A 23,524-nucleotide genomic window follows, 5' to 3' on the forward strand; every position below is an offset into this window, starting at 1 on the left:
AAGGGGGTTTGGTAAGTTTGAAGCATTTATACCTCTGAAGCTCTTCAAGCTTAAAATGGCACTAAGACCTAGACACCCTGTCTAATGAAGGAGAGTCCTACGGGGAGGCTGAGCCCAGGCTTTGGAGCCAGACAGTCTTGGGTTCAAATCCCAGCTCCAGCAGTTACCAGCTGTGCGCCCCTTGACAAGTTTCCTGACCTCTCAAGTTTCCTATCAAGCTTTTTTCTCCGTCAAGCTGTTTCCTGTCAAACAGAAGCCAGCAGGCCAGGTCTCCAGGTCCCAGCTCCACCACTTTCTTACCATGTAACTTAGCCTCTGCACAGTAGTTTATTCATGTGTAAAATAAGGGTAAGGTCAATAAGAAAGAACGGGATGTAAAATAAAAGTAGTGGTAAAGATTACATTAGATCACATATGAAATACGCACAGAACAGTGCCTGGCATAATAAACAATAATGGTTATTTTTATTATTACCCTACATGTTCTAAGACTCTTCGTCTAAGCTTTTAAGAGTGTGAGCTTCAGAGGCCAGGCGTGGTGGCTCATGTCTGTAATCCCAGCACTTTGGGAGGCTGAGCCTGGAAGATCACTTGAGGCCAGGAGTTTGAGAACGGCCTGGCCAACATGGCAAAACCCCCGTCTCTACTAAAAGTACAAAAAAAATTGCTGGGTGTGATGGCACACACCTGTAATCCCAGCTACTTGGGAGGCTGAGGCACGAGAATTGCTTGAACTTGGGAGGCAGAGGTTGCAGCCAGCCAAGATCGCACTCCAGCCTGGGTGACAGAAGGAGACTCTGTCTCCAAAAAAAAAAATGTAAGGCAGCACCTACACTGAAAGGAGGCTAGACAGCGCAGCTCCAGCACCCGGGGTGCCTGCCCTCTGCTGCCACATACTGCTTCCCTCTCCTCCCACTTCAGCGCCACATTCAACAGTCCTGGCACCCCCTGGACCCTCTCTCATCCTACAAAAGGTTAAGTGAAGATGGTTGGTGCAAAGGACTGTTTTGGTTTGTGCATTTCACCTTGCTAAGAAAGTGCAACTGGCTGTGGAGTAAGAGAAGCCAACAGTTGCTGCAGAAAACTGGAGAGGTCAAGGCAGCTGGGGCGAGAAAGGTTTTCTAGGGTAGTGGACCCCACCCAAGGTCAAGGCGAGGGAAAAGGGTTGCAGGAGGCTCCTCCCCATAGCCCAATTCCTGCCTAGTGGTGGGTGCTACAGGACCTGGAAGGGAGGGGCTTCCTCTGGGGGGGGTCACTGTGCACACACCCCACTGCCTCCTCCCTATACCTCCCCCGAGTCTCCAGGGCCTCAGGCCTGGGGATACAAGGAGACCTGAGGAGAACCCACACACACGTCTTTTTCATTGACACATCTAACAAACCCCCCAAAATAAGAAGGCCTGAGTGTGGCCAGAAAGGCTTGGGGAGTGCGGGATTCGGCAGCTGGGCCAGCAGCGCCCCCTCCCGGCAACGCCTGAGACTATTAACATTCAGGAACTCAGGAGGAGAAAGAGAAGCCCCATGACTGTTAGGTCACTCGTGGGCCCAGAGGGAGCAAAGGAGTTGTCGAAGCCATTTGGCCCATGCTTGGCTCAGAAGCTGGGCTAAAGCCAGGGCAACCGGGCTGGTGGCCTCTGGTTCACTGTCTTCCGGGTGCTGAATCAGCACTTTGCCTCACTTGGAGAGAATGCTCAGGACCCAGGTAACCCCACTCTGGGGTCACTGCAAAGTTCCAAGATCCAGTTTTTCCTTGGTGTCTGTCTGGGGTTGTGGGTGGGACCAGGCACAACCCCTTCTCCCCACCTGGACCCCTAGAGGAGAGACCCCTGGGGCAGGGGAGGAAGAGGAGTGCAGAAGCCAGTGATCTTCCCAACTTACAGGTTTTTGCTCTTTCTCTTCCGGGAGGCTTCGTCATCATCCCCAACGGTGTCGGCCCCGCTCATCTGTGGAGAGAAGACAGACACGATGCAGTCTGGGCACTCAGGAGCTCCTGCCTAAGCAAAGAGAGGCTTGGAGACCCAACAGTCCCTGCCACCAGCTCCTCCCACCCCCAAAGGCCCCACCCCCGGCACACAGGTGAGGGAGGGAAACCCCCCTGCTGGGAACAGCCTGGCCATGAAGTGGAATCGGCCTGGCAGACCCTCTGGCCACAGGGATCTCCTCCTGGGACATTCAGGCCCCCAGCTTACTGGGGAGAAGCCAGACAGCTGGCACTCATGACAGAGGCTTCATTGCAGGCAGTGAGCAGGTGAGAGAGTAGGGCTTCTGCTGCGTCACTAGGCCAATCCCTGCCTCTTTCTGCACCTCTGTTCCTTAATTTCTAAAATCAGGATCATAATGATTAAGTCAGGATTCTGAAGCTCAAAGGAAACCTCAGATGGTCAGCAGTGTATAAAATAAATCATTACATAGGCCTGAGCGCACGTCTCTTGCCTTATAGCTTTCCATGGCTCCCTAGTGCCCTCAGGATAACGTCCAAACTCCATAACATGACTGGATCTACCATCTTAGGATTCGGGCAGAAAGTTCCATTTTAACATCAGTTACAATTCCTTCAGTTCTCTCTCCAGCCTGGCCCCTACTTCAGCAACCTCCTCAACTCTGCCTTCCAACCAACAGAAGGTCTTCATCTCCATGTGCAATTCCTTCCCCGGAGAATGCTTTTGTGAGTCTCCCACCTGCCTGCCTGGATGGATGGATGGATAGTTGGATGGATATAGATGGATAGGTGAATGGATAGAAGAGTGGATGGATGGATGGATGGATGAATATATGGGTTGGTGGGTGGGTGGGAGGGTGGATGGATGGATGAGTGGATGGATGGATGCATGAGTGGATGGATGGAAGAGTGGATGAGTGGATGGATATATGAATGCATGGGTGAATAGATGGGTGGGTGGATAGACAGATGAATGCATGGGTGAATAGATGGATGCGTGGGTGGGTGGGTAGGTGGATGAATCAATGAGTGGATGAGTGGATGGATGGATGAATTATACCTTCATTTAGCTCATACTATAGGCCAGACCCTGGATGGGGCATAATTCAGATACTATCTCATTAAACCTCACAATAAACCTATAAAGTAAATAGAGGCTCAGAGAATTTAAGTCACTTCCCCAAGGAGACCCAGCATGTAAGTGACAGAGGTGGAATCTGCCTCAATTCAAGACCTGTGTTTCTCCACCAGAGGATGCTGCTACTCAAAAATGCAAGGTCAGAACACATTTTAATGTTTCCCGTGAAAGACTCCGGAAGTGCTGCCTCCTTCCTGAGAATGCTGCCCCACCAGAGTTGTAAACACACGTGTGTACGTGCACACAGAGGCACACACCGTATGATGTGTGATTTCAGAGCAAGGGTTTGGAACCCGACCTGGATATAAATCCTGCTTTCATCAACTCTGGGTAAGTTTCCTAGCCTCTCGGCTCCCGTTGTTTTAGCTATGGCTTAGGCATAGTGACAGCCACTTCACAGGGCTGATGGAAGGTTCACCAGGATAAACTCTGCACCCCAAGGCCCAGTCCTGGCACCTATACTAACCTCAGTAACCAGTGGTCATTGCCCAGTGAGTGTTACCACTGTCACCATTCAGTGCACCCTTCAGTGCACACACAGGCTGCAGTCATGCTGGCCCGGTGAGGCCATGCCCAAGGCCCCCACCCGTGGGAAAGAGCCCTCGGGCCCTGGGCTTCCTCCCATTCTAACCTCAGCTTCCGTACTTTATCGGCTCCACACAATGGGCCTGGGGACCACTCCCACCCAGCGGCCATCCCCAGCCTCTGTGCCGCTGTGAAATGGGCTCTTCCTTCCACTGAGGGGAGGAGAGTGTCTTCAGCAGGGACTGACCCAAGCCCAGCAGCCTGACAGAGGTGCTGGGCAGCTCTGGCCCTGGGAGTCGGCCCCCTGGGCTGCTGGGGAAACCCCAGCACCAAGAAGAGGCTGTGGGCCAAGGAGAAATTGAGGTGAAAAAATTGGGTTCTGATTCCCAGCCCTAGGGACTCCCCATAGCTGCCAGGAGGCTTTGGCCTCTGACCTTGGAGGGGGCCAGAGTGGCCCCCCCAACTCCTCCCTCCCACAGCTGCAGCAAGGCCTGCCCAGGGCCCAGCCTGCAAAGGCCCTCCAAAGCAATCCTCCTTTCCATCTTCTCCCTACTGTCTCACTATGCGACCCTGTCCGGCTGAAAAGCAGATGGAGGTGAGTCCAGGATCATGCAGCCGTTCCTTCACTCCAGGCAGAATCCCCGGGCCCTGCCCAGCCTCATCCAGCCACCTCCAGGGACTAGGAGCTCACCACCTCTTGGAACAATAATTATAATTCTTACTGTAATTATAGTAATGTTAAGAGTGTAGATTTTTAATTGCCTGGATTTGAAGCTTAGCTCAATCATTTATTAGCTCATTGACCTTAGCTCAGTTACATCCCTCTCTGTGCCTCAGTTTCCTTATTTGTAAAATGTGGATAATAACTGGACCTCCCTCAAAGGGCTGTGGTGAGGATTATGTAAGTTAACACAGGGGATATGCTCAGCACAGCAACCAGCACACAGCAGTGAGCAAGTACTCTCAGCTAATGTGGGTTTTGCTATTATTTATTGAGCGTTCACTACATGCCAGGCGCTGGGCCAAAGTGTTTTAACATACTTTATCTCATTTAATCTTGGCAACAATTCTAAGAGCTAGTTACTGATATTTCCCTCCGTATGCAGCTGAGGAAACCGATGCCCAAGGTAAGTTTGGTAACTGGCCTGGGCTCTCTGAACTGGCAAGTAGCAGAGAATTGTGGTCTGGGTCCAGAGCCCACTGGTGACAGAAGGCTCGTCTGTAAGCAGGGCTCAGCTGGTTTCCCCTATTGGTCCTGGTTGAACTTCTGGGGCTCCCTGGCGATCCATGGCTGCCCTCTCTGATCCAGCCCAGCCTGGCAGGCCCAATGGAACCACGTGGAAACAGTGGATCTAAACTCTATACTTACTTGTTTACACATCCGAAATAATTCTTTAGGCTTTTTAAAAATAGGAGACTTGAAGGTATTATCATCTTGGAGCTGGAAGGCATTTTTTGGGTCCTCCTGTCTGACCTCTGACCTACATGGGAGCTTATGAAACAGGGCTGGCACCCTCTGTGGACCACCTCTGCCCAGGCCAGTCCCCTGCAGGGGAGGAAGGAAGCAGGGCCAGGGAAGAGCTGCAGCCTGTGGTCTCCTCACTGTCAAAGAATAGCCCATGACCCTCTGAGCTGAGCCAGAAAGGCTGGAATAGAATTCAATGGCAGCATCCTGGACCCAAACACAACGATTCTTCAGGGCTTCCTTGACTCCCCAGGAAAAACGCCTGTGGATCTGCTCTGCAGGGCCTCCAGGGAGCAGCCAGGAAGGCAGGGGTCTGGCGGCAGGGGGCACCATGAGACCACTCAACTCAGCACAGGGTGCCAGACCCAGAGGATGGACAGCTGGAGAATCGTGGGGGATGGGGGGGTGGCAGCGGGGGCGGGGTGGGGGGTGGCGGAGGGGGTGCTCTCTCTCTCTGGACTCAGTTGGCCCATCTGTGAGATTACCATGGCCGAGCCGACCATCTCTGAGGTCTGCCTGTTCTGACATTCCTACTCGCAGTAGAAATTGCTCAGCACACAAGACAGCAGGGTAACAGGAGTGTGGAGTGGTGACAACGGCGAGACTGAATGTCATCCTGTGGCAGGCAGCATGCGCTCTGGACAGCCTCAGTTTATCTGCACGGCAGCACAAATGACCAGCCCGAGCTTTCTATGTACTGCTCCCTGGAACCCTTGGGACAACTCCCGGGGGACTCTGTGTTCCATTTGTAAGAGAAAATCGAAGCTCAGAGAAAGAAGCAACTTGGCCAAGGTCTCAGAGCCAGGGAGGAGGAGGCAGAGCTGAGACTTGAACCGGGGTCTGTCTGACTCCACAGCCTGAACACTTCACCCCTCCCCTCTTCACCTCTTGCCTGGCATTGCCTGGGAATAGTGGCCCATCAGCATCAGGGGACCCTCCCAGAGGAGCCAGGCCAAAGCCAGGAAGACAGAAGTCATGGGGGAACCCGCCGCGGTCCCTCTGCCAGTCCCCCACCCCTGGCCCCTCATCAGCATGAGGTCACAGGGTCTGCAGTAGAGCCACAGAGGAGTGACTGGACAAGGGTGAGACCTTGTCCAGCGCCATCATCACTTGCTGCTGTGTGGCTGGGGACAAAACATCTCTTGCTAGCCTCAGCCTCCCACTGTAAGACAAGTGCCTGTCCACCTTGCAGCAGCGTCAGGAAGGTGAGAAATGGGGTCTGCTGATACTTTGAATGGTGGCACAGCCAGTTCTACCCTGGTTACTGCTCTTCTCTCCCTCCCCCTCCTCATCACATGATTACCATTTATGCAGCACCCCCCCCGGTGCTGAGCGCCAGGTATTCCCCTAAATGTTTTACCTGTGTTAAGCTATTTAATTTTCCCAGCAACCCTAGGAAGGATTATTACCATACCCGTTTCACCAATGAGGAAACTGTGGCTCACAGAGGGGCAGGGACTTGCCCAAGGCCCAGTACCAGTAAGAGATGGAGCTAGACCACGGTGTTCGTCCCATCTGGGCTTATCTCCTTTTGACAAGGGTGGGTTTCGTACTGAAGCTGCTGGCAGGACAGGGCAGGATGTGAATGGCAAAGGGCTCAGGGACTGGTGTGTGGAAGCCACATGGAAGGGTGGCCACCACCAGGCTGGAGGCAGTCTCAGATGTCTCTGCCAGCTCAGCCACTCAAACACAAGAAAGGAAGTGACCGGCTAAAAGTTGGTGGGACAGGGGAGGGTGCCAGTGGGAACCTTGGAAACCCAAAGGAAGAAGCTGAGACAAAAGAGAGCTGGTCCAGGCCTGCTGGACTCCCAGGCATAAGTATATGTCCCAAAATAGGAGCTGAGGCCAACAGAGCCGGGGAATTAGATAGATGCATACACATGAATGTGTGTGAATTTATCTGTATATAAATAGTTTTATTGGAGCAAGTGTGGTGGGGGGAATGGAACTGGGAAGGGTATAGTGGGGGAATCAGGATTGGGAAGCCCAAGGCAGGTGGGCCTCAACCGCCCTCCTAAGAGGAGTGGCCAGGCCTGATCTGAGTGAGCCTGAGGCCTTGCCTTGGAAGGACAGCATTCTGGATTCTGGACTCTCTCTTGTAGAAACCATCAAGAAATGGCCTAAGATGGTGATATTCTAACTTTGGCAAGATCATGATCCCTCAGGGCATGTTTAAAATACAGGGTCTGGGAACCACCCCTAGAGATTCTGATTCTAGAGTTCTGGGTATGGGGACTAGGAAACATATATTAATAACCTCCCCTTGGTGATTCCGGAGCACACCACAGTGTGAGAACCACACATGCTTACAGATGAGGAAACGGAGATTCAGTTCCCAGGCCAAAGTTCAAGACCCTTTTCTGGAGGGCCCCAGCCTGCCCTTTGAGAATGACTAGCTTTCAGCAGAAGGCATCTCCCCAGATGCCAAGTCTGCCTTCTTGCTAGTGGCTAAGAAGCTAAGCAGACTTCTGAGGACATGTCCCAACTTGGTGAGGAAGTATGCTGGAATCCGTTAGTGATGTCTGCTGCTGGCTGGAGGGAGGAATAGCAGCACCTGTGCCAGGCATCTGCCCTTTAGGAATGCTCTGCTCTAGCCAAAGAACGCCTGCCTCTACCTCTCTGTTTATTCTAATCCTGCTCAACCTTCAAGGCCAGGCTGAGAGGTATTTTCCTCCAGAAGCTTTCCCTGATGACCTTAGGCCCTGGGGTCTGTCCTCCTGAAGTTCTAGATCTCTGAGTCAGTTGCACTCCATGGGCACTGACCATCCCTATTCACCTGGCCTCACACCAACACCTTGCACAGGCTGTTGCATTTCAGGAGAAGGAGTGGGGCCCATCATTCCCCGAGGGCCACCGCTCATGTGGCTAGTGTCGTCAGGCACCAGCCTCTTCCATTCATCCTCAACTGTTCTGGGATGTGAGCGCTATTAACCCCTACTTTTCAGAGAAGAAAACTAAGGCTCAGAGGAGTTGAGTGACTCAACCAAAGCCACGTAGTAAGAAACAGAGCCCAGACCCAAACTAGCTGGTGGACTTCAAGATCATGGTACAATCTGTTCACTGTTAGGCCACTTTCGAGGCTCACACAGATAACTTATTTCTCTCAGGCTGACAGCGGCCTCACACACTTCTGTGGCTCCTGCCTTGTTGCAGAGCGCAGGGCCTCGTACACAGCAGGAAATCGATAAATACTTATTTATCTACATACAAATATTCATGAGAGGCAAACAGTGTGGTGGTTGGTTAAGAGCACCGGCCCTGGAACCAGATTCTAATTCTGGTTCAGACACTGATAAACTGTGTAACCTGGAGCAAGTTAGATAACCTTTCTTTGCCTCGGTTTCCTCTGCTGTAAAATGGGCACCAAAATACTATCTACTTCAAAGGGCCGTTGTGAGAGTTAATGAGTTAATGTAAACTGCTTAGGATAATGCGGATATGGAATAAATGTGTGTTGTCGTTGTGACTGGCTGATGGATTTCTAGCCTGGCTAAGCTGTAACTCTATTTCTCCAGCTACTACCTCAGATCTTTTAAATCCAAATACACAATGGCCTGGGCTAAGCTACACCTGTTCTGCTTTCTGTGGGGACCAGTGGAGCTATAAGAACACAGCATCTAGAGTCCTAAAGTCATGGGTTTAAGTCCAGGCTCTGCCTTCTTGGTCCCATTGGGCCTCAGTTTTACCTTTTGTCCAACAGGTGGAAGGTTCGCTGGGAGGCTGCTGGGACAGTGGGGGTGGAACATGGTGACTGCTCATTCCCTGCAGCCCCTGGGCCAGCCCTCCCCACATTGCATGTATCCTTCTCCCTCCCCGTTTAGCTTTCTCACCTTCCTGTGTCCCGTGAAGAAGAGGGAAAGGTGGTGCATGGAGCCACCATTGCGGCCCAGCTCTTTCTTGAGGGTGCTGGGCGAAGGCATGCCCCAGGTGGAGGCGGCGCCCTCACCATCTGAGCAGTGCAAGGTGGTGTCGGAGGCGAAGCAGGGTCCTCGGGGTTCCTGCAGCAGGCTGCCCTCGCTGTGCGTCCGGCGCCGCAGCGAGTTCTGCACACGCAGTGAGAGGCCACCCTCGGCCCCCTGGCCCGTCTCGATCATGCTGCTGCGCTTGGCCTCACTGCGCTCTCCATAGTTGTCATCGCTGGTGTCCTCATCCTCGTCCTCCTCCCCTTCCTCCCCTTCCTCCCCCTCCTCGGCCTCTTCCTCCTCCTCATCTCCTGAGCAGCCCCGCTCTGCCCCTGCCTTCTGGCTGTAAGTGCTATCCAGCCGGACCTCTGGGATCACGAAGGCTGGTCTGGAGGCCGCAGGTTGGTCCCCGGTGGTTGCTAGTGGGTCCCCAGAGCTCATGGTGCCCTCAGTAAGGGCCTTGGCCGGCAGGGAGACCTGGCTAGGAGGCAGATCTTGACAGGGTGGAAGGTCCTGGGTGGGGGGTTCCTGGACGGCAGGGAGGTCTTTGGTGAGTAGAGGGTCCTGGTGAGGCAGGGGTTCTTGACCAGCAGGCAGGTCCTGGCAGGGTGAGAGGTCTTGGGCTGGAGGGGGTTCCTGGCATGGTGGTGCATCCTTGCTGGGTGGGGCGTCTGGGCCTGGAGGGAATTCTTCACAGGTAGCTGAATCTTTGCTGGACAGTGGTTCTTGGCTGGAAGTGGGTTCCTGCCCAGAAGGGGAGTCCTTGTTGGGTAGAAGGTCTTGTCCTGGAGGAAGCTCCTGGCCAGGAGAGGGCTCCTTGCTGGGTGGGGAATCCTCAGCACCAGGCCCCTTCCCTTCCTCCAAGGACATCTCCGTCTTCTCATCTGCCTCCGTCTCAAACATCTGGGAAACAAAAAGAAAACAAAAACGGTTCAGAAGAGGAGGCTCCGAGATGCCAGACACCATGCATGAGCTGACATGAAATCAGGCAGTACCCTGAATCCCGGCCCCCCAGTCTGAAAGCTGAGGTGCCAGATGGAACCCCAAAAGCCCCTTTGACTTAGCTGTGTAACAATTCTCACCCTGTCTTCTTGCTTGAACTTTCTGCTTCATCAAAAACACAGCTGGTCATTTACAGGAGAAGAGGGAGAGGTAACCACTGTCTATCTAGCTCCTGCCTTGGCAGTTGCCAGGGCAGCTTGACCCCACTCTCTCATATGGCCTTCCCAACAACCTTATAAAAGAAGCATCACTGTCTCCATTTTACAGAAAAGGAAACAGGGTCAAAGTCGCCTCTGGGGATAAAGGAGAACAGGTAGTTTCTGCTCATGGACCAGAACCAAGTCAAGCCCCAAACCCGGGGCAGTCACTGAACCCAGCCCAGGGTGTCTCCTACCTGAACTGAAGTTTAAAAAATCCTAATGAGTCATTCAAACAGGAATATGCTCTGAACGCTTAAGTATCTTTTTGAAACTAGTAAACTGGAATGAAACCGGAACTTTAAAATATTGTCCACACCTGGACTCACCAGATGTCACAGAAACATGGAACCTCCCTGAGGAATCACCCACCCAGGGATTTTTAAACTGTTGGAGGAAGCTCAAGGATTCCTCAAAAAACACAGCATCTCCTGCCTCACACACAACCCTCGGGATCCCAGGGGGTTTTGCTGAGTCTCGCCAGTAGATTTCATGCACAAAGAGAAGAATGTTTCTCTTGATGAAAGTCTGAATAGCAGCTATGTCACCAGAAGATTGGGGCCCCGAGAAAGTCAGGAGTGTCCATGGTGCCACAACCACACAGGGAGGCAGTTCTCAAGCCTGGGCTGGGCCCCTCCCACTCAAGGTCCAGGAATGCGGGAGGTGGAACTATTTAGAGCCCAGGTTCTGTCCTTCAAGAAGCCATAGCTGCTGAGAACAAATGAAAGAGAAATACCCCACTTGTACTCAGGAACTGAACAGATGCTTGGGAGTGTGTGCACATGCGGGCACATGTGCACACTGGCAGAAAACTTCAGAGGTAAGTACCCCCAGAACGTGGGTTAAGAGCTCTCATTGTAGAAATTATTAATGTCCATTTGATGGATGACAACACTGAGTCGAAAAGCCAGTGACTTACCCACTATTATACAGCTGCCCTGATACCCAACAGGCCATGCTCGAAGCTGAGAAGTCTTTGAAGCCCCGGGGGGTCTGTAATGGTGAAGCCCCACAGCTGGGAGTCAGTGATCAGCCATGGCTTGGGGCAGCTGCAGGCTGCTGCACACACGTGTCAGGGGTCACGCTGGCATCTGGGAGCACAGATGTGAGCGGATGTGAAAGCGCGGCACGGGTAAGAGCCACAGCCTGGGAGCGTGAAAGTGAAAGTGGAGCCCTGTAGAGCAGAGACGGTGGCTGGACAAGGGAGGGGAGGCCTTGGAGGACTCTAGCATGATCTCGCCAAGGTCAGGAAGGGCATGCCTTAGGCTGTGGCTCATAGGCCAAAGACAGGTACCTACTAATGCTGTGGCCTTGCCCTGGAAATCCTGCCTGCAGCTCAGAGGTGACTCCACACAAGGGCCCTCTCAGACCTTATAGTCTCAGACTCTGGAACAACAGCGATCCGAAATCCCCACTGCATAGACAGAAAGGCTGAGGCCCAGAGGAGCAAAGGGCAACCTAGAATCACACAGGGGTGTCAGGTAGAGCCAGTCACCAACCTTCAGGCCTCAAGGTGTCCACCTATGAAATGGGATAACCAGCGTGCCTGAGTAACAGATCAGGAGCATATGCTGGAAAAGGCGGAAAGCTCCTACAGGAGATGGTGGTGTTGGAGGTAGTGATTTAAAAAGCATTGATCTAGAGGGAAATTCTGAAGTTAAGGACCTTAACCAGTGGCACATGTTTCCCACGTACCCCAAACTCTGTCAAACACCAGAGTCAGTGTTGGCAATTGGAATGTCAGGGCCTCCAGTCCGGAATTCTCATCTGGAAACTAAGGGCTGTGCTTCAGTCCCATCAGGCTGTTCCCAGGTGGACAGAAAGACCCTCCATTGGGTAGACAGGAAGGCTGAGGGCCCAGTCTGGACAGTGACTTAGTGACTTGCCCAAAGCCACCCTGCACAAATCAGGGGCTAGGCTGGGGCCAGAAGGCCTAGGTCTCTGTCCCCATGAGCAACCCAGTCCCCAGCCCATCTCCCCACCCACCAGGGAGCATTCTCCATCAGGAGGAACAAACTGCCCTGCAGCCAGCTCCCTGGGGCCCCTCAGTCCTATCACCCTACCGCATGGCCAGACCTCCCCCCGACCCACCCCCCGGCCCAGCCACCTGCCTCTGATAGTCCTTGGGGAAAGGCGGAAGGAAGCAGCAACCGGGTGCCCTCAGGGCCTGGCACGGAGTGGCACTGAGTGGGGAGCAGGCTGCATTTCCCCTTTCCTGGGTGGTGAGGGTGGGGCCCAGGCCTGTCCCAGCGGTGATGACAGTCGGAGCCCGCCCACCCCTTGGGGAAAGTGCAGCAACAAACCCAAAACCAGAAATGCAAGTCAGCCTGCCTCTGCCAACTCTGTTCTAAATCGAGGCCAAACCAAACAAAGCCAGGAGGGGAAGTGCCGCTCAGGAAGGGGTGCTGTCCCCAGAGGGCCCCTACCCAGAGGGATCAGCTGGGAAACTAACCAAGACGGAAGGTTCGCAGAGGGCCTGGTGGTTATGTGCTCAGATACCCAAGCCAGGCTGATTTTGATCCCAATGGGGCCACTTTTTAGCTGTGCAACTCCGGCCAAGCCTTTCAACGCCTCAGAGCCTCTGTTTCCTCATCTGGAATTGAGCCCAGTGATATCACACTGGACTTACAGGACTGTTTGAGTCTCCTCATAGTGCCTGGCCCTGGAAAAGCTTTTGACACAATGGGAGCTATCAATGGTCTTATTTTAGAGATACGAAACCTGGGGTCCCAGAGGGTATGGGAATTACCTAAGAATGAGAGGCTGATGCAAGATTAGAATTCACATCTCCTGCCCAGGGTCTCTCCCTGTTTCCTTGCAGCCTTACACACAAGTGTTTGGGGCCCTCAGGGGGCTGTAGAGGGAGGAGGAACAGCCCGGAGTCCTGCCTGAGGCCCCTCACCTGGGTGCATCCCACACCAGCAGATGCTGGTGAACAGGGCCCAGAGCTCATGGTTTTCTGTGCTCCCAGGCAGGCCTGTATGAACAGGGACTGCATGCAGGTTTGGTACAGCCTGTGTTCTTGGGAGAGCTGGGGTGGGAAGTGGTTTGACGGGAGCTCCGGAGCAATTACAGGACACCCGAGAACCCAGGGGTGGGGGTGGCAAGTGTAGGAGAAAATTAGGACAGGAGGGGAGGCAAAGATGAGGGGGAGGTTGCAGAACACATGGTGGGCATGGGATTGCCCTGTGAGCAACGAAATGCCACAGGCAGAGCTGTGCTGTGTCAAAGCTGCTCCGGGGAATGTGGGCAGGATTTGTGGGTGGCAGGGAGGACTGGGGCATGCACACATTCATGTATTCATTCATTCATTCTCCAAGCACTGAGGTAGGTACTGGGGGGATGGCAGGGAACAAGTCAGACACAATCTCTGCCCTCACTTAAGCAGAAAAAACAGAGGTTAGACAACTAGTCTCAAGGAGCATGGGGATTGCTCTGATAGAGGAAGTACAGGCAGCTGGGGACCCTGTGAGGCAGCTGTTACAACCAGCTGGAGTAATAAGAATCCAGCCAGGGTGCCAGGGAGACCAGCCTGCTCACCCAGGGCCTTGGGTCCAGAGTGCTGGAAGCCACTGCCCCGCCCTTCCGAGGTGCGGGTCTGTCTTTCCCATCCATCACTTCTTTGGCTTGACTAGACCAGGTTAATTCTGCCCGTGTCTCATCTGCTGTAAGCACACAGGAAATGAACCAGGCCCTCTAAATGGAGCCACTGTTTAGGACCTAATCAAATCCTCTCCCAAATCCAATCCAGAGCTCGGAACAGGCTAAGGAGGGATGGCAGCTGTAACACCCAGAGTTCACACTCATACCAGCTTTGGCTCCTGGGCCCCAGACGCCCACTGGCTGTTGGGTTGGGGGTAGTGGTGGGCTGCTGGAAGTGACTTGTCCAACATCACACAGCTACTCACTGAGCAGCCAGGTCTGCTGACCCAGGGACAACCTGCAGCTCTCACTCTGATGATTCATCACAGCCACCATGGATGCCGGGCTCCGCATCTGCCCTCGAAAACCACTTCCTGCACTGGGGGGTGTAAACTGGGGTTTGCCTCTGTCTCAGGGTGGCCCTTAACAGCCAGGATTTTACCAACAGAGCACTGGACATGCAGCCAGAAGACCTGGACTGGAATCCTCACTCCATCATTTGCTAGCTGTGTGACCCCAAGCTACCCCACTCCAAGCTTGGTTTTCTCTGCCATGAAAGAGGGTGAGGATGCCTGCGGCTTCCTATGCCAGAGACTGAGGGAACCAAGTCTGAGAAAGGGCAGGAAGGCACTCTGTGAACTGTAAAGTCCTTTGAGAAAGGGAGAGGCTATTAGAATTCCTGCCCCACATTGGACCTCCAGGCTTTCAAGATGGGCTGTTCCTTCAAGCGTGGCATGCTCTGGTTCCCTAGCTTCAGGTCCCTGACTCAATGCTAGCTTCCAGGAACCTTGACGGCTCAGCTAACACTTAGCTCTCCCAGCTCAGCGTCAGCCCAGCTCCTCCAGGTCTGGCCTCTTGACCACCCAGAGGCTGGCACACCCAGTGCTTCCTCCATCACCAGCTCAGAGACCCTCCAGGCCATTCTCCTGTCCCCTCTACCTCCACTCTCTAGGCAAAATTCAGGAGGATGGAGGCGGTGCTTACATTAGGGGGAGCTCCAGATACTAACTTCACACTTACTTGCTGGGTGACCTTGGGCTTAACGTTTCTGTGCCTCAGTTTCCTTAGCCATAACATAGGATTTCTAGAATACAGGATTTCTAGAACCTCCTCACAATGTTGAGAGGAATAAATGAGCTAACGAGTATCCAGAGCTCAGCACCATGAGGGCACACATGAGCACCCAATAAACGATAGCTACGGTCACCCCAGCACGGCGTGGTTTTAACAGCTCCCTCCCTGAATTTCCACTGACCCCTTCTCCATCCTCTCATGGGCCTGTCTGCCTGTCCCTCAGGACCTGCTGCAGGGCCCCTCTCATCACAGTCCTGTCCACTCCCTTGGGAACCCATCCACTCCCCGGGCCACAATCGCTATCTGTACCATCTGGCTACTGATGACTCGCAGTCCACACCGCTAGCCCAGACCCCTCTCCTGAGTTAGATGCCACAGGCATTCACCAAATCCTCATGGAATAGTTCTGCATCCAGACACTGTTCTAGGCTCTGTGCATAAAGGAAGGAATAAGAAAGACACGATCCCTGTCCTTGTGGAGCCTACAAACTAGAGAGGAAGGAGGGATATTGACCAAGTCATCACTGCTGTAAACACAGGATAAACAGAAACCAAGATCTGCGGTGTGAAGGAAAACCCTCGGGTGCTGTGAGAGAGTCCAGGGGAGTGTTGGGAAGGCCACCCTGTGGAATGGGTGGAGACTGAAATCTGCTCAAGGGGCAGGGCGGGGCTCACTAGAGGAGGAAGCAGCATAGGCCAAGGCCCCAGACCAGGAAGAGCCTTAGCATGCTGCTGAGACAGAGGACAGCCGTGTGGCTGCAGCCCAGGGACAGGGATGGAGGCCTCCTTCTGCATATCCCATCAGTGCCCCCAACTCAACAAGCCTTACACTGAATGTGTGATCTCCCTACAAGTCCATCATCCCTCCTCTCATGACCCCTGTATCAATGAAGCCACCACCAGTTGCCCAAACCAGGGAACTGGCCAGCATTTTCTCCTCCTTTTCCTCCACGGCCACCCCCATGGTCAGTCCTCAAATCCTGATCATCACTTATACAACTTCAAGGATCTTTCCATTAGGGAGGTTGGCAATAAGGAGGACAGAGTATATGGGAACTCTCTGTACTTTGTGCTAATTTCTAAGGCTACTCTAAAAAATAAACATTGAGGCCGGGCACCATGGCTCAAGCCTGTAATCCCAGCACTTTGGGAGGTCGAGGCGGGTGGATCACCTGAGGTCAGGAGTTCGAGACCAGCCTGGCCAATATGGTGAAACCCCCGTCTCTACTAAAAATACAAAAATTAGCCAGGCGACATGGTGTGCACCTGTAATCCCAGCTACTCAGGAGGCTGAGGCAGAAGAATCCCTTAAACCCAGGAAGCAGAGGTTGTAGTGAGCCGAGATCATGCCACTGTATTCCAGACTGGGCAATACAGTGAGACTGTCTCAAAAAATAAAAAAATAAAAAAATTAAAAAGTTGATTCATCTTTTTTAAAAAGAATGTTTCTACTCTCTCCATGTCCACTGCCACCACTTCCCTCCAGACCACTGTCATCTCCCATCAGGATGATGCGGGGCTCACCGTGGCAGTGCAGACCCTGCTGGCCATTCTTTGTGCTATGTCAGGGGAGCTGTCTACATGCAAACCTCAACTTGTCACTCCTCTGCTTAAAACGTTGCTGTGGCTGGCTCCCCAATACCTCTCAGATAAAGTCCAAATTCTGTAGCCCTGGAAGACCCTGGGCTCTGTCTCCCTCTAGCCTCACATCTGATCACTCCCCACCTGAAGTGTTTGATGAATGAATAAATGAATGAAAGAACAATTGCCGGGCGCGGTGGCTTACGCCTGTAATCCCAACACTTCAGGAGGCTGAGGAGGGCGGATCACGAGGTCAGGAGTTCGAGATCATCCTGGCCAACATGGTGAAACCCTGTCTCTACTAAAAATACAAAAATTAGCTGGACGTGGTGGTAGGTGTCTGTAATCCCAGCTACTCAGGAGGCTGAGGGAGGAGAATGGCTTGAACCCGGGAGGGGGAGGATGCCGTGAGCCAAGATCATGCCACTGTACTCCAGCCTGGTGACAGAGCAAGACTCTCTCTGTGTCTCAAAAAAAAAGAAAAAAAGAAAAAAAAGAAAGAAAGAACAATCCAGTGAACTTCACAGGACCATCTAGACTCTTAGCCTCAAAGTGCAGCCCAAGAGTCAGCAGCAGCAGCACCCAGGAGCTTATACAAAATACACACTCATTTTTTTAAAATGCTAAGGAGCATCGTAAAAATGCCTGTCTGGACCCAATCTAAGACCTACTGCATCACATTCCCTACGAGTAAGGCCCAGGCCTTTTTACTTTTTTCTGACTCCCAAGACAATTCTAGAGAGTGGCATCAGGTAACAGGCAAGGTAACTGTCTGTTATGTGAGGCCCAGATAAGGGAAGTGATAAGGCCAAGGTCATACAACAGAATCAGCACTAAAATCCAGCCCAGAACCTTGCCCAGGACCAGTTCTAACACATAAAACCCTCTCTATAATGAGGAGCCTATGCAGAAGAGGCATGACCTTGGAGCAGGATTGGGGGCTGGCAAGTTCCCTGGAGGCAGCTACCCATTCATGTTTCCCAAACAGAGGCCCAACTGCAGGAGGAGAGAGGGGCAAAGGAGGAATTCAACCACAGACTGAAGCTCCTCTGTCAGAGGTTCAGGAGGGCGGCACACCACAGCAGGGAGCGCACCCACTATACAGAAAGCAATACTGAGGAACAGAGGGTTAGCTCACCCCTGCACAGGGACAAAGCCAACACTCACGGAAAGGGAATCCCTGAGGAAAGAGGAGATAGGAGGGCCCCTCAGAAACCCTCCCTACTCTTGGCTATCGCCTGACCAAGCCAGAAGGACATGCCATTTGCAGCCTGCTGGAGACCCACCACCACCTGCCTGGATGCCCAGCTTCTCCCTGGGTGGGGAGGCGGCTCCTGGGGTCTGGGTTTCAGCATGGTGTTGCCCTGTCACCCCCCCACCAGGCCCCTTCTCCTCTCGCCTCTGTTTCTGACACCACTGCTTCAACATGGGGTGGACTCGTAGTCTCTGCCCCCACCCACCACCCCAAACACCCCTTCGACACCTCCAACTCTCTTCTCTGAAAGGCAGGGAGTTGAGAGTTGAGAGCAGGGGAGTTCCCAGTCTCTTCCTGAGCTAGTAGTGACTGACACCTTGTAAGAAGGGGAACTCCAGGCCCCCCTGGGGCTCTGCTGAGGAATCGGTTCGCCTGTGGGATCCATCCTCACTCCCCTTCCCACCCGACACTCTGCTCTTCTGCCTGCTCCGTGTGTGTGTGTGCTGGGGCCATCTCATTTCCCTAAGCTCTCTATCCCTCAAGTCCACTTCCTGCCTATCCCTGTGAGGACTGGTTCAATCTGCCTCGGATGCCCTGGCTAGAAGGCTCTCTGCTGCCCTGCCAAGACCCAGCCTGCCCTGCTGTCATGGCCCTGGGCAGGTCCTGTTTGGCTCGTCAGAATCATGTCTGGCTTATTCACACCATTTCCCTCAAGACTTACTCAGCAAATACCGACACAGCTGCAGCCATGTGCCAGGGCCTGTGCTGGCTATTGCTGCCAAACAGCAGCAAGCCATGTTCCCTGCCTTGGAGGTGCCAGATCAATCTCTCACCCACCTGCTACCACCCTAGGAGGCTGTGGAAGTAGAGGCAGCAGGGACAACTAGGATGGCTCTGGGAGGAGGTAATGGGGGAAAAGATGGGACAGGATATTCCAGGCTGAGCCAGAGCCAGCAGGGAACATTCAAGGAAGTGGAGGTGGATGGGGCAGGAGCATGGATATATTAAGGAATTCCGATGTTACCCTGAAAGCAGTTTTACTTAGTGCTGCAGAGGTAGGGAAGGTAAAGCTAGAGGTGTTTGAAACAGATAATGATGACAAAGAGGAGAGAGAGAGAGAGATCATTAACTGAGCATCTACTGCACGCCGCACACTGTGACAGTTGCTTTATACTTTAGGCTCTACTTCCAACAATCCTGTGAGATCAGTATCATTTTTAATAAGAAAACTAGGACTTAGAGATGTTAAGTAACTTACACAAGATCAAAAAGCAAGTCAGTGGAAGAGTCAGAATTGAAACCACTGTCTGCCTGACTCCAAAGCCCTGCTCTTTCTACTCCTCTGTGATCTCCTTTCCTGCTCTCTTCACTTCCTCCTTCCCTTCCTTCAAAGGATGCTTCCTGAGGACAAACCTGGGCCAGGCTCTGTGCTAGGCAATGGTGAGCAATACCAGACACAGGGGCCCTGCTCAAACTCCACATAGTTGGATATTGAGGGGCAGGAAAATGACACCTGGTGTTGGGAGGGGCAGTGCAGAATTCTGTACACCTGGTGACCCTCCCAAATCCTCTCCCTCCCGGGGCCCCTTCCAGGTGGGGAGAGCTAGAAGCGTATGGCTTCTCTGTGATGTTTTATACTAGGTTAATCAAAGAAGCTCTGCCATGCCAGGACGACCTCAGGGAAGGACACAAATAGCGCTGCAGTCATGAGGTCAGCATTTGGAAGCAGGAGGGCCTGGGGGTGAATCCTACTTCCTACCCATGTGCCACCTCCCTCACAGCCAGTATGCCGCTTCCTCACAGGGCTGCTATGGGGCATACGGAGGCAGTGCCTGGCACACAGTAGCCCATGGTGGTGCGCCTCTGCTCCTTGCCTTCCTCTCCACAGCTTGACTCTCTCATGAGTGGGCACCAGGGACCAACTCAAAAACTAAGGTTTTAACTCCAAGCAACAGCTCTGAGAATAGGGACAACTGAAAGCCAGAGGTGGGTGGAAGGAAGCCTATTGCTGATGAAGAACTGGGGCTTGGAGACCAGCAAATCTAGCTTCAAACCCTGGCTCTGCCACCTCCTAGGTCAATGCACTGCACAGGCTGCTTAACCTATTCAGGTTTCCTCATCTGTAAAATGGCAATGTGAATACTGAGTATCTACATCACAGCTCTGTGGAGAGGGCTTAGCATAGGGCCTGGCACCTAGTAAGTGCTCAATAAGCATCTGCAATTTCTATAATCATAATTGTTACTCTCATCATGATCATTGACATCATCAGCTCCCTCTCCTGCATCCAGTTCCGGGACAGGGCACTTGGCATATTCTGACCCTTACAGCAGCCTAGAACAGGAGTCCTATTAGTTGCAGGTTTCAGGGGAGGAAACTTGGAAGCTGAGAAGGCAGACGAGTCTGTGCTCAGCCTGCCCCTAGGTTGGGTCAGACTGGCTCACTGCATGGCCTGGGCCAAATCACTCCCCTCACTGGGTCTTGCTCTCCCCAGCATGTCTGTCCAGCTCTGCATCTCAGCTAGCCTAGAAAGATCAGAGTTCAGGGCCCAAGGCATAGCCAGGTCTCCTTGTGGGGGCATCAAGGGCAGGAGGAACAGAAAGGTCCCCCTTTCCAGATATGCTCCCTTCCTTTTCTGTCTGCCCCAGTCTGCCCCACTGCCCTCCTCTTTCAGGGCCTGCAGCTCTGGGGGAACTGGGTGGTGGTGGGGGTCCACCCAGAAAAAAGAGTCTTTTTCACTCGAGGACACCAGAATGGACATGTGGACATGAGACTAAGCCACAACCCTGTGGCTGGAGGTCACCCTCCCAAGCCTCTGGTACCCTTGGCCTCACTGCTGCCTTCTGAGGCAGGCGCACCCTATCTCTGCTTGGGGGTGATGTCAGGGTTAGGTTTGGCTGAATTTACCATCTTCTCCAAACCCACCCTCCTGCCTCCATCTGTCATAAGACTTTATCTTATCTCCCTCAGCCCTGCACCAACTTGCCTATATTGTTCTCCTGCTCAAAATGCCTCCATCCCTTTAGGATAAAGTCCCATCCTCTAACCCTGTGTGTTCTGCCCCCGCCAACCTCTCCACCACACTGTTTCTCCTCCTTTCCCTCCAGCCAGTCTGATACACTCTACCCTCAGGCTCCTCTAAACCTATGCTCACACCATACGTCCTGCCTAGAGCACCTTCCCCTCCCCCGTCCACCTTTAGGCCGGGCGCGGTGGCTCAAGCCTGTAATCCCAGCACTTTGGGAGGCCGAGGCGGGTGGATCACGAGGTCAGGAGATCGAGACCATCCTGGCTAACATGGTGAAACCCCGTCTCTACTAAAAATACAAAAAACTAGCCGGGCGTGGTGGCGGGCGCCTGTAGTCCCAGCTACTCGGAGGCTGAGGCGGGAGAATGGCGTGAACCCGGGAAGCGGAGCTTGCAGTGAGCCGAGATCGCGCCACTGCACTCCAGCCTGGGCGACACAGCGAGACTCCGTCTCAAAAAAAAAAAAAACAAAAACAAAAACAAAAAACAAACAAACAAACAAACAAAAAAAAAATTCAAGTGACCCACACATGTATTGCCCCTCAATTTCTGACAAAGGTGACATTGCCCTATAGTGAGACAGGCTAGATTTTGAATACATTGAATATTTATCCAGAGAAAATGAGTCTTGACCTGTACTTCATATAGCGGACAAAAATCTATTTCAAGTGGATTTTAGATCTAAATATGAAACATAAAACATCTAAAAGAATACATAAAAGTATATGTCCATAACCTTGTAATAAGCAAAGAAACAGGACTCAACAAACACTCTCCATAAAAGAAAAAAGATTAACAAATTGGACTGCGTTAAAATTAAGAACTTGTGTTCTTCAAATATACCCTTAAGAGAGGGAAAAGGCAAATCCCAGAGTGGGAAGAGATATTTGGAATGTGCATATCCAACAATAAACACATATCTACAATATTGTTTAAGCTCCTACAAATTAATCAGAAAAAAAAAAAATCCAATAGGAAAATGAGGGAAAGACTTGAACAGGCACTTTTCAAAAGAGGTCATCCAAATGGCTAGTCAACACATGAAAAAGGGACTCGACCTCACCAGACATCAAGGATGTTCAAATTAAAGCCACAATTAGATATCACAATATCTAATACCAATAATGTTGGTACGGACATGGAATAACAGGCTCTTTCATGTACAGCTTGAAGTGAGTGTATTCCCGTCACACTTTGGAAAATAATATCATGGTATTTACTAAATCTAACTCTGTACAACTCTATGACTCAGCAATTGCAAAACTTAAGTATTTACCCAACAGAAGCATCCATAGTATATCAAAAGATATGTATGAGAATATTCATAGCAGCACCATTCATTATAGTCTCAAACTGTAAACAACACAAATGTTCATCAACAGTAGATTAAACTGTGGTGGTATATACAAGGAAATACCACAGAGCAACAAGAATAAACAAAATACAACTTGATACAATATTATTGATGAATCTTGCCATCAAAATGCTGATCGAAAGAAGTCAGCATGAAATAATATGTACTCAATGATTCCATTTACACAAAGGATAGGCTACACTCATCAATGAGAGAAGTCAGGACAAGGGCCAGGTACAGTGACTCATGCCTGTAATCCCAGCACTTTGGGAGGCCGAGAAGGGCGGATCACCTGAGGTCAGGAGTTCGAGACCAGCCTGGCCAACATGGTGAAACCCCGTCTCTAAAAATACAAAAATTAGCTGGGCATGGTGGCACGCGCTGGTAATCCCAGCTACTGGGGAGGCTAAGGCAGGAGAATTGCTTGAACCTGGGAGATGGAGGTTGCAGTGCACTGCACCCTAGCCTGGGCAACAGAGTGAGACTCTGCCTCAAAAAAAAAAAAAAAAGGAAGTCAGGACAGGGGTTACCTTTGAGGTCACAGAAGCTAAAAGAGGGTTATTTGTGGGGATTCCTAGGGTACCAGAATGTTCTATTTCTTGACCTGGATGGGGTGTATGGTTTGTGAAAATTCATTGGCTATATTCTTCTGATTTTTCTGGAAGTATGCTATACTTCGATTTAAAAGGTTTATTTTAAAAACAAATAAAACCCCTCATCCCAGTGTCTCCTCCTCTGCTCCCTGGGCTGAGGCTCACTGCTCCTCAGTGAGTTCCTTGCTTTGTACACATCTCTGATTGCGCATTCCAACTGCTTCCCTCCAGCAAAACGCTGCCGTGCTGCCTCCTGAATGCCTGCTCATGCCAAGCGCCTCACGTACATCGCTGCATTTAATTACAGCCACCCATGAGATAGGCGCTAGTGGCACTCCCACTGCTAGCAGGACACAGAGTCCATTCACATGAAACATGTCTAAGTGTTTTACAGCTATCATCTCATTTAACCCGAGGAGACTAGACCACTGCTCAAGGACATGAAGGTAGGAGAAGCTCCATTCTTGTCCAAGAGCACACGACTGTAAGGTAGGAGAGAGCCTTCCCTCAAGTCCAGAGCCCATATTCCTATACAACCTCCCTAGACAAGGAGGAGCATGAGGCTGGACTCACAAAAACAATTTCCATGGAGGGAATCACGTCTACATCTCAGAGGGGTGGATAGACTGGAATGGAGACCTGCTCTTCAAAGGGCAAGAATCTGTACAATCACCTTCAGCTTCACCTCCTGTAGGAAGCTTTGCTGAGGCTCCCAGTCTGAACTGGGTGCTTCCCTGGTGGGTCCCACAGCTCCCCCCCACCACCCCGTGCCTCTCCATTAAAGCTGTATTGTTAATGTCCATTACCTGACCATCCTGGCACTAGATTAAAGATTGGAACTTTTAGATCTATGCCTCCAGTAATTTGCAAGTACATGGCACACAGTAGGT

At 52.0% G+C, this 23,524-nt stretch overlaps 3 protein-coding genes across 12 annotated transcripts in view; 1 reads left to right on the top strand and 2 right to left on the bottom strand.

The window, feature by feature from the left end:
- Positions 1-23,524, bottom strand: part of ZNF618 (zinc finger protein 618) — a 562,788-nt gene that overhangs the window by 453,388 nt on the left and 85,876 nt on the right. The gene's annotated exons all lie outside the window — the stretch shown is intronic.
- Positions 1-23,524, top strand: part of POLE3 (DNA polymerase epsilon 3, accessory subunit) — a 353,914-nt gene that overhangs the window by 178,138 nt on the left and 152,252 nt on the right. The gene's annotated exons all lie outside the window — the stretch shown is intronic.
- RGS3 (regulator of G protein signaling 3) overlaps positions 1-23,524 on the bottom strand; it is a 133,210-nt gene that overhangs the window by 4,485 nt on the left and 105,201 nt on the right. For 9 of the 10 annotated variants that reach the window (XM_050760975.1, XM_050760974.1, XM_050760973.1 and 6 more), the window contains 2 exons: positions 8,898-9,872; positions 1,879-1,943 (listed from right to left, as the gene is read on the bottom strand). In XM_050760975.1, the coding sequence (XP_050616932.1) occupies positions 1,879-1,943; positions 8,898-9,872 (1,040 nt within the window). Of the gene's footprint in view, positions 1-1,878; positions 1,944-8,897; positions 9,873-11,087; positions 12,098-23,524 lie in introns of those variants that run through there. The other variant, XM_050760980.1, reaches the window with a different exon arrangement.

Source organism: Macaca thibetana, chromosome 15 (genome assembly GCF_024542745.1).
Source record: "Macaca thibetana thibetana isolate TM-01 chromosome 15, ASM2454274v1, whole genome shotgun sequence".
Taxonomy (NCBI): Eukaryota; Metazoa; Chordata; class Mammalia; order Primates; family Cercopithecidae; genus Macaca; species Macaca thibetana.